Source organism: Echinops telfairi, unplaced genomic scaffold (assembly GCF_000313985.2).
Source record: "Echinops telfairi isolate 266 unplaced genomic scaffold, ASM31398v2 ScPeMD7_7415;HRSCAF=8453, whole genome shotgun sequence".
NCBI lineage: Eukaryota > Metazoa > Chordata > Mammalia > Afrosoricida > Tenrecidae > Echinops > Echinops telfairi.
Genome location: NW_022111315.1, coordinates 53,266 through 63,739, shown reverse-complemented (window position 1 = coordinate 63,739; position 10,474 = coordinate 53,266). Strand labels below are relative to the sequence as shown.

General features: G+C 47.9%; 1 protein-coding gene and 1 pseudogene across 1 annotated transcript; one reads left to right on the top strand and one right to left on the bottom strand.

Annotated features, from left to right (window-relative positions):
- Positions 1-359: 359 nt before the first annotated feature.
- Positions 360-2,657, bottom strand: CXCR3 (C-X-C motif chemokine receptor 3). The gene is made up of 2 exons (XM_030887499.2): positions 2,631-2,657; positions 360-1,454 (listed from the first exon to the last, which is right to left on the bottom strand). Exons 1-2 carry the CDS (start codon positions 2,640-2,642, stop codon positions 360-362), a joined length of 1,107 nt encoding a protein of 368 aa, XP_030743359.2. The 5' UTR covers positions 2,643-2,657.
- Positions 2,658-7,895: 5,238 nt separating this feature from the next.
- LOC101664621 lies at positions 7,896-9,624 on the top strand (annotated as a pseudogene).
- Positions 9,625-10,474: the final 850 nt, after the last annotated feature.

Genomic DNA, 10,474 nt, shown 5'->3' with positions numbered 1-10,474 from the left:
AGAATGAGTAAATACAGAGAGGTGTTAGGAATAATTGTTACAATTTTTACTGGGTAGGAAGTCTGGGCTAAGGGGGACTCTCTGTGTTGTTAGCATGTGGGGAAGGTCAAATTCCTGTTCCCGAATTAAAAGGGCAACAGGACTTTAGGTAGTAGGAGTGAGAGTGCCAATATTTCAGAAGGCCAACTACCGGGGAGATGGGCCAGTGCTGGGGCTATCAGCCACAGAGAGTGCTGTGTTGGTGGGGATGGGGGAAGGGCAAGGCTGTGGGGAGAGTCAGAGGCAGCCTAGCAGAAAGGGAGGGGAGGAGCCTGGAGTGTGCTGGAGTCAGCCTGGGTGGGTTAAAGGAAGCCCCCACTTCATAAACCCGAATAGGAGGCCTCTGTGATCTCTGACCAGGATGAATCCCGGTGGGAAGAAGGCTGCCGCTGGTGCCTCCTTTGCTTAGAGCAGCCCAGGTGCGTAAGCAGCATCCACATCCGTTCTCGGAACTTGATACCCACAAAGGCATACAGCAGTGGGTTGAGGCAGCAGTGCAGATAGCCCAGGCCTGAGGTGACTGACTTGGCCACGTCAACACGACTTTCTTGTTCACAGTTGCGGGCTAAGGCTCCTAGATCCATCAGGGTGTCCACCAGGACCACCAGGTGGTAGGGAGTCCAGCAGAGGGCAAAGGCTACCACTACTACCACCACTAGCCGCATGGCTCGCAGCCGCCGTTGACCCCTGGAGACCAGCAGCACAGCCAGGATCCGGGCATAGCAGTAGGCCATGACCAGCAGCGGCAGCAGAAAACCAGCGACCAGCTGCAGCATTCGAAGAGCTGTGCGGCCCAGTTGAGGGAAGTTGTGCCGGCAGTGGGTAGCATTGAGGCGCTCGTCATGGTGGGCTGATAGGAAAATCAGATCCGGGAGGGCCAAGAGCAGACAGAGCCCCCAGACTATGACACAGGTGAGGGTCACACGAACTGGCGGGCCCCGGCGGTAGAGTTGGGTGGCATGCACAATGCTCAGGTAGCGGTCAAAGCTGATGCAGGCCAACAGGAGGGCCCCTGCATAGAAGTTGATGTTGAAGAGGGCACCTGCCACTTTGCAGAGGCCAGAGCCAAAGACCCACTGGACAGCAGCATCCACTGCCCAGAGCGGGAGAGTCAGCACCAGCAGTACATCAGCCACAGCCAGGTGCAGCAGGAAGGTGTCGGTACTGCTTAGGGACTCCCGTTGGCTCAGAAGTACAGCTGCCACCGCACCATTGCCCAGCAGCCCCAGCAGAAAGAGGAGGCCATCAAGGGCGGGCAGGAAGGCCCGGTTAAAGCTCTGGGTTGAATCCTGTAGGCAGGGTGGCAAGGCACAGCAGACATCTGTCTCATTGTCTCCAAAGTCATAGGAAGAGCTATAGTTTTCTTGGAGGAAGGGCCAATCCGAGGCTTCTAGCACCACTTGGTATTTGCTCATCTGTGGAGGGAGGAAGGGACTGTGTACAGGTCTGTGCAGTGGCTCCTTCACTCCTTAGTCTAAGGAATGGTTTTGGAGGGGAGCTCCTCTGGAGGGGAGGACTAAACCATCCACCCCTTTCTTCGGTCCAACCCCCAGTGGCCCCCACAGGGCTCTGCAATGCTTCTCAAAGTTGCAATGCGTCTTTTTCACTTTTCTAGGCTGCGTAGTGATGCAGGGACTCCCCTGTGTGCAGACTTCTTCCTGCACTTTCTCTCCCTGCTCTTCCTTTATTGTTTGCTGGCCTCAGTGCGCTGGCCACTGCCCATTTCAGTCAGCCAGCTGCCTCCTCTTCAGCCCTTGTCTAGGGACCTTAACTTCCGGCCTCCCATGGGGGCCTCCCTACAAATCACTGCTGTTCCCAAACACAGGACTCTTGCCAGTCCCGCACTCTGAGGCCTGCCCAGTAGGGGCTCCCCCCTCCCAGCCCTAGTAGAAATAGCCTTTATCCCAGAACTGCAGGCCTCCCCAGTGACAATTTAATGTAGCATTTAAAACGTCAGAACTGAAGGGGGCCTTATAGGTCATTGAGGTTAAGCCTGTACCCTCTGTGTGCTGGTAGCTGAGGCACCAAAGCCAGAGAGAGGAGAAAACATACCCGTAGTCATACGGCAAGTCAGTGGCCAACCTGGTTTTCCAATTCCCCATCCAGTGCTTCTTCCACCTCCAGTTCTGCAACTTCTGCCTACTCACCCAACCTGGCTTGTGGGTCAGCCTGAATGCTTCTCTGGGGGCTTGAGCTCACTTTTGTTTTTGTTTTTTAACATTTTATTAGGGGCTCCTACAACTGTTATCCCAATCCATACACACATCAATTGTGTAAAGCGCATTTGTACATCGTTTCTCAAAACATTTTCTCTCCATTGAAACCCCCGACATTAGGTCCTCATTTTCCCCCTCCCTCCCCGCTCCCCCCTCCCGCATGAGCCCCTGATAGTTTATAAATGGGTACTTTGTCATCTCTTGCCCTGTCCGACGTCTCCCTTCATCCACTTTTCGGTTGTCTGTCCCCCAGGGAGGAGGTCACACACAGTTCCATGTAATCGGTTCCCTCTTTCCTACCCATTCTCCCTTTACCCTCCCTGTTGAGCTCACTTTCTCAGGCATGGCCCGGCCAGGCTACACGGTGGCACTTACCTCAGGGACCATGGCTGGGCCGGTGCTCAGGCAGTCTGGATGCTTGTGGTCGGGAACCTGTGCTGCACAGAGGAAGTGATGGTTTCACGCGGTTCACAGCAGCAGCCTCTGCCCTCCGCCAGGCCTACTGAGACTCAAGGCCACCAAGGCCCTCCTGCCTGTCACTGCCCTGGCTGAGGGAAGCTGCTTTAGAGAAAGTGGCAACAGGTCTGGGGCCCGCAAGTCTTGGCCCTGTGGAAGAGCCGGGGGGTTGGGTTGTGGAAAGTTCTCCGCTGGAAGGGAAGACTTACTCTGCCAGGGGCCACCCTGACTTCTGCATGAGTTTGGCCGGTGCTCAAGAAATTAGAATTGGCGCTTATCTTCATGGCAGTGGGCTTGGGATTTGGGGGGCCTGGACTGGGCTTGAGCTTGATATGACCATAAAGACTGGATTTTAAATAGGTTACATCTGGAAATGACGGGAACTGACTTAAAACAATGAAAATATTTGAAAAGAATCTATCACTTCAAGTCTCAGTCGTTCTCATCAGCTCTCCATTAATCCACCAAACCCAAACCAAGCTCTGTGCCATGGAGTCAACGCACTGTTTATGGGAGTAGAGAGTGGAGCTGCTGGTGGTTTTGAACTGCCAACCATGCGGATCGCAGCCCGGCGCAGAGCCACAACACCACCAAGGCTCCTCCACTAACTGATAAGAGCAAGGAAAGAACTGGCTGTGCTCAGTGCCATTTTAGGGATCTTTCAGACACTGCCTCACTCTGCTCTCTCAATTCCTCTGTAGTGTTGGTGAAACAGACGCAGAAAGGGGAAAACAGGCTTTCACCACCCACAGCACATATGGGCGGGCACTAAGGCTCAACCCATGCCAGTCTGACTCTCCCTTCACCATGCATTACACTGACTTCAGTTCGTTCCTAATGGACGAACTGTGGTATATTCTTATGGCTGAAAACAAATCAACTCAAGCGACAGAATTTAATATGGTTTTGTCTTGAAAGCTGATGACTTCATGGTGGATGGGAGGGAAGAAGTCACAGAATACTGTGTAGTTTGCCACCGCTTATGTAAATCCTAAACACCACACACAAAACCAGTGCCACATTGTTTGGGATACATATATTCACCAGGTAGTTTAAAAACAAGGACTGGAGACATAGTTAAGAGAGTAGTTGCTCTCAAGAAGCAAGAAGATGGGGAATGAGTTTGGAAGGAAGTATGTAGGGGGCTCACAATTTTTAGGAAAAGCTATAAAACAGCATCTTTCCATTATATTAGTAACAGTGACAACTAAGTGGTGTAACCATTCCTCTTTCCTGCCCCCAGTTGAGAAGTGTGCGCATGGGAACCCATGGCCTTGGGGTTCAGGCTGCTGTCAGGTGCTTCACCGAAGCTTCCCAGGCTTGTATCTGGAAGTGAGTCTTAACTAATTGGCAAGATGTGCGCTTGGGAGACCTCAGGGCCTCTTTCTTTTCGTAGGCTGTACACAGAAGAGGTGACCATCCTTGCTCTGAAACCATTTACTACCTGCTGGATCCAGACTGGAGGGAACTGAGGCCTGGGAGAGGTCAGGAGCTGTGCATGTGAGAAGATGGGTGGGTTCCTGAAGCCATGTCAGTTAGGATAGTAGGGCATAGCAAGCGCCTGTTGCCTGTGAGCGTGAAGAAGAGGGAGGGAACTATGGTTTACCGATGCTGAGCTGCAAAGAGATTGAATTTCATCAGGCTTCTAAAAATGAGAAAAAGCAGGACAACAAAAAGTTAATGTGGAGTCTGTGCCAATAAAACTGTTTTGAAAAAAATAAAAGGACACTAAGATTAAAACAATACAAAAATGACCCTTTATGAAATAATAGTAAGAATAGATGGTAGTACTGAAAATATCTCATATTGACAGAAGTTGGCAATCTAATCTGGGTCCTCCAAATGTTGAAATATAAGGAGCCTTAGTGCTGCAAGCAGTTTTCCATTGACTGATAACCTATAGGTCAGGGGTTCGAACCTACTTAGTGGTTCTGAGGAAGAAAGGTCTGGTGATCTGTTTTCCTAAAGATTATAGCCAAGAAAATCCTATAGAATAGTTCTGCTCTGTAACACACAAGATTGCCATGAGTTGGGAGCCAACTTGACAGCTACAATAACGTGGAATATGAGGGTTTTTTTTTAACTTTGTGGGAAAATTCCATTATCTTTTAATTCTGCTCTTCCTTGAACTTTCTGACATACCCATTCACAAAGTCTAGGAATCCCTAATACTCTTCCTGTGCCCCAACCCCTTGTTACATCGGTATAATAAACATGAGACGTTCATGGCAAGGGCTTTGGAAAGGTGCAAAGAGTTTTCCTTTCAGAGTGGCATGTGACCTGATGGGCCAGCCTGGGCTGTGGGTCTGGGTTGTCTTCACTTGATGTTGTTCTGAAGCGCAGCGGAAAGAACACTCAACAGCTCTGGGCTCCAACCCTGATGCCATCCTATTTAAGCTGTGTGACCTTGGACAAATTCCACAACCTTTTGTGAACAGGTTTTCTCAACATAATTTTTACGAGATGAAGATAATCAAGGCTATAAGTACAGGATGTGGCCCTTAGTTGAGATTGTTAAGTAAGCAGGATATTCACTGTAACCCTAAAGTCACTGGGAGCCTCTCATTGCAGCCACACCTAAGGCAGAGTATAATGATGAGAGGAGGTGTAGGCTTGGCCTGAACCCTTGTCTTCCAGGAAAACTACCCTTTGGATTAGCTGGGAGGGTTTGACCAGTCCTAGCCTATTCCATCTGCTGACTGCCTAGTTGTGTGATCTTGCACAAATCATTTCATAAGGATAATAAGCATTTGATAGGCTTGCTCAGTGACTCTAGGCACAAGGATTTGGGGAAGGGCCCCAGTGAGCAGCAGAATGGCAGTTGCGCAGCAGGATTCACAGATAAGCCATCTGGAAGATTCTGAGGCTGAGCCATGCTCTCTAATTCGGTCCTCATCAGTCCAAAGCAGCCCCTAGACCTGGTCAGGGGGCTGCAATCTGGGTTCTGCCAGCTGCTCCTTCCTGTTGTGCCCTCCGGAGCAGCCAGCAGGAGAAGCTTAAAGAGGAAGTTAGAGTGAAGTTGCTCTGGGCCCCACCTGTGGTCAAGGTGTGAAATGTGCACCTGGCTGGGCCCTGCCACACCTCCCCCTGTTTTTCTTTCTTTCTTTCACACCTCTGGGCTGTGGTTTGGGGAGACAAGGAGACTCGAAGGTCTGAGCCCTGGGCCCAGTCCTTTACAGGAAGGAGGGCCCCTACCAGGTTGGCCAGGGAAGGGGGCCATTTCCTCCACCTTCTCTACCGTGTCTTTTGCATCACAGCATCTCTTAGAGCTCCTTAGAACTCTGCTTCTAAAAGTCCCTGGATCCAGGGTCCTGGTCCTATTTCATTAGAGCAGCAGGCGCAGACCAGCCAGAAGTTCCTGCGAGGGACAAGAAGTTGGTAGGCTGGGACTGAGACGTTACATGAAATTCTGGAGAGTTCTATTCCTGCGCAGGGGAGAGGGTCTGCACCAGATGGGGCTTCGTACTTCTGGTCCTAAAATTCACAAGGAAAGACGTGCTCGAGGTGCAGGGAGGCTCAGGAACTGGGCACTGCCCCTCTCTGTCTCTCTTCCTGCAACTCTGGGGCCCTACTGGGAGATAAGGCCTTCTAAGGGCTGGGCTGAAGGCTAAGTTCTAAGGAGCCCAGTAGATTGGGAGGCATTCTAGTTCATGAGAGTGAATTCACACAGCTATGGGGGTACTCACTCTCTGGGGCCAAGGACAACCTCAAAGAGGAGGTGAAGTTTGAACCTGGGTCTTCAAAAATGTTGCCCCAGGTTGCCGGATGCCAAAGGGGAGACAAGGCAGTGGGGGCGGTGGGAACAGGAGCCAAGGCAAGGACATGAGGAAGGCACTTGTGAGGTCAGGAGGGTAGATGAAGCCAGAGAGTAGCTCAGAAACGAAGCCCACCACCAAACACCAGTGCCAAGACTGGGACCTTCCCGCTATCCTGTTCTAAGCAGTGCCTAGGAACTGTTAAGTAAAAATAGCTTCCATTTATCAAGCTCTTACTTTCATCCGCATACCTCTTCTGAATCTTTTGACTACTTGGTGAGTCAGAAATGACTGTACCCATTCTGTGGAATGGAAATAGACATTCAGAGAGATGAAGTGAACTCTATAAAGCTAGCCAGCCAGCCAGCCAGCCAGCCAGCAGGATTTAGAACAAGATTCCTATCCAGGTTATATTTTAACATGCTATGTTAATTGCTTGGGCCGGAGAGCCATGCAAACTCCTGAACATACATCTGCTGCCCAAGAATTTTTTCCTTCAGGACCATATCTTTTTCCCACATGACCCCCACCCCCACAAATGTCTGTTGGCTAGTGAGAGCAGATGGTAATCTGGTTGAACCTGTGCAGTAGAGAGAGCTTTGGTAATCTTTGTTTCATCCTGCTCTTCTTGCCCTGGTCCTTGCCCTACCAGACCCACAGCCACTGAGTTGATTCTGATCACAGTGACCCTATAGGACAGAGTGGAACTGTTCCTCAAGTTTCCAAGGCTGTAGGTGTTTTGTTTTTCATTTTAGACATAAGCAAACAGCCCCATCTTTCTCCTGTGGAGTGACTGGTAGGTAGAGCTGCTGATATTGCAGTTAGCCACTCAGTGCTTAATTCACTTTGCTACTAGAGTACCTTTCCTGCCTACCAGGGAGAAGGACTGTTGGCATCTCTGGGATGAGGGGCCCAGGAGACCGAATAAATACCTGCTGAGTATATGGTGCTCCTAGATATCACCACCCTATCCAAGGCCAACTCCTGAAGGACTGGCTGGGAAAATTCATCACCTCCTGAGGGAGCATGCCTCTGGTCCCATGCTGCCCTTTACTTGACGCTACCTTAGCACAAGCCTGTGCATGCTCTCTTGACGGGCAGATGACAGCATGGCCACTGGGCAGTCATTGGATTACAGAGACTTGACCTCTGGATGGAATTGATGAATTCCTGAGGCCTGTCTCCCTGTGCTGCTTGGCTGGACCACTCCTTGGAATAAAGTCATTAGTAGGCCCAATGTTTGCTGCTTGCATTCCCTTGGGTTTCCCTGCAGGGTGAGACTGAACAGGGAAATAGACCAGCTAATAGTTTTTGATCCCTTAACTATGTGCCCTGGACTGTTTTAAGTGTTTTATTTGGATTAATTAGTTTACTACAACGGTGTGATAACTATGATGTCATTGGTATTATCATCAGCCCTATTTTGCAGATGACAGAAACACATAGAAAGTTTAAGGAACTTGCCCAATGCTGGTAAGTGGCAAAGAGCTCATGTTCGTCTCTAGTACCCTACAGTGCCTGTTAAGTTTAGAGCGCTTGTGACTGAGGACAGTGCACAAAGATTACTTTGGTCTCATCTGTAATGTTTTACAAAAAGGCTGTATTCATATTACACCTGTGCTAATTAAACAGTCATTACAAATCGAAATGAAACTCAGCAAAAAAACTAGGTCAATATTGCAACTTAAATATTATTATATATTAGTATATCCATTTTAGTTGCTAACTATATTGAAAGAGAATGTTCTTGCTTGTAGGAAATACACGTTGGATATTTAGAAGCAAAGGACCGCTGTGTCTGCAGCTTTCAAATGATTTAGAAAACAAATGTGGGTGCAGCTACTGCCCCTGATGCTGGGAGTTGAAGTTTCAGAAGGAGAGCTTGTGAGCTGAAGAAACACCACCCCCAAAAGCTTCCCGCTCATTCTCTCACATTCCCCGTCACCTCCTCTACTAGTTTCTCAGAAGCACCAAATTGTGTCTTCTGAAATGTTGCCAGCTTTCAGTGAGACTTCTAATGTTGAAGGAAGCCAAGGTCCGGTGAAGGGTTGGAATCCATATCTAAATGGCAACCGAAGAAGCTAATAAAACAAAAGCAATAGGAAGAGCAACGAGAACTCTGCAAGCAAAAGTGAAAAGAAAAACACAAGGGAAAAAATGACAGCAACAGTGTCAGCTAGAATCCAGCTCTGATGGACATGGCAGAAAAGAAATCCAAGGAGACGTTGTTCATAGCACACTTCACCTTGTCATTGACTGTAGTTCTGATGACTTGATGGTCTTAAAGGACATTAAGGAACTTCATAAACAGATTCCACGGTGTTATGCAGAAAACCGACAAGGCTTGCATCCTGTGCAGTTGTTTTTTTAAAAAAATAATTCCAGGTCTGTTTTTTTACCCTTTAAAAAAATCATTTTATTAGGGGTTCATGCAACTCTTATCACCATACATACATCAATTGTGTTAAGCACATTTGGACATTCATGGCCCTCATCCTTCTCAAAGCATTTGCTCTCCACTTAAGCCCCTGGCATCAGGTCCTCATTTTTTTCCTGTGCAGTTTTACATGACAAGCCATGGGGGCCAGCTGGAAAAAAATATGGATGCAAATGACAAAGGATGGGTCCACTGGACAGATATCCACATCCAGCCAGAGCATTATCGTGAACTCATAAAGAAAGGAGACCTGATTTATCTTACATCAGATTCACCCAATGTACTGAAGGAATTAGATGAATCAAAGGCTTATGTGATTGGAGGATTAGTAGATCACAATCATCACAAAGCACTGACGTATAAACAAGCATCAGGTTACGGAATTGAACATGCACAGCTCCCGCTTGGAAATTTTGTGAGGATGAATAGTCGAAAAGTTTTGGCAGTTAATCATGTGTTTGCGATTATTTTGGAATACCTGGGAATGATATTGACAAGAGGTATTTTTCGCTCTTTCCCCACCATATAAAGGAGCTGTTGCCACAGACAACGCCTGAGTAAGTTCTGCATCTGGCCAGAACTCAGCCAGTGTTGAGGGTGGACCCGACAGCGACTCCAGTGAGGAGGAAACCAGCCGGCATTACTAGAGTCAGCCCAGGAAGAAGAGAAGCAGGATCAAGAAAACAGCACAGACTCTACAACCAACTCTGTGCCACACTAATGCTGTCTGGTTTCCTTCGTGTTTAGGGGGGAAGAAAGGAGAAGCGAGGTTCTTCACGATATTCAGAATTGAAAGGAAATTATCTTCTATTTTCTGTTGTGAAGGGGGTTTTTTTGGTTTTGTTTTTAATTAGAACTAAAGAATAAGGGGGGGAAAAAAAGAAAAAAAAAGCGCAGAGAAAGGATGATAAAGAACATAGGTCAAATGTTGACAATTGGCACTCTGGGAAAGAGTATGAAGCCTTTCTTTGTTTTCTTCCAGTATCTTTTCCACAAATTCAAAATTATATAAAAATAAAAGTTATCAAAAAGAATGACTATTATGCAGAATGGGGTTGGCATCAGTTACTATTCCCAGGACCAGCTTAGAGGCCTTGTAAGAACAAACTAATGCCTAGGCTACCGGGGGGCGGGGGTGAGCATTTAGGAACTAGAGGAAAGCTGTATGTTTCATCGTTGCTACCCTGCACCCTAACTGGCTCATCTCCTCCCCGCGACCTTTCAGTAAGGGATTTCTAGTTGCCTACAGATGAAGGCTGTAAATCTTTACGGGAGCAGAAAACCACATCTTTCTTCCACGGAGAAGCTGGTGGTTTCAAATTGCTGACCTTGCACAACCAGGGCTTCTTACATAGTACTCGCTAAATGTCAAATGCTATGTTAGGCACTCTTACTTAGACATATTGTCAAAACAACTCTTTGAATGCCTATTCTATTTTTATTTATTTATTTAATCATTTTATTAGGGTCTCATATGACTCTTATCACAATCCATACATACATCAGTTGTGTAAAGCACATTTGTACATTCATTGCCCTCATCATTCTCAAAACATTTGCTCTCCACTTAA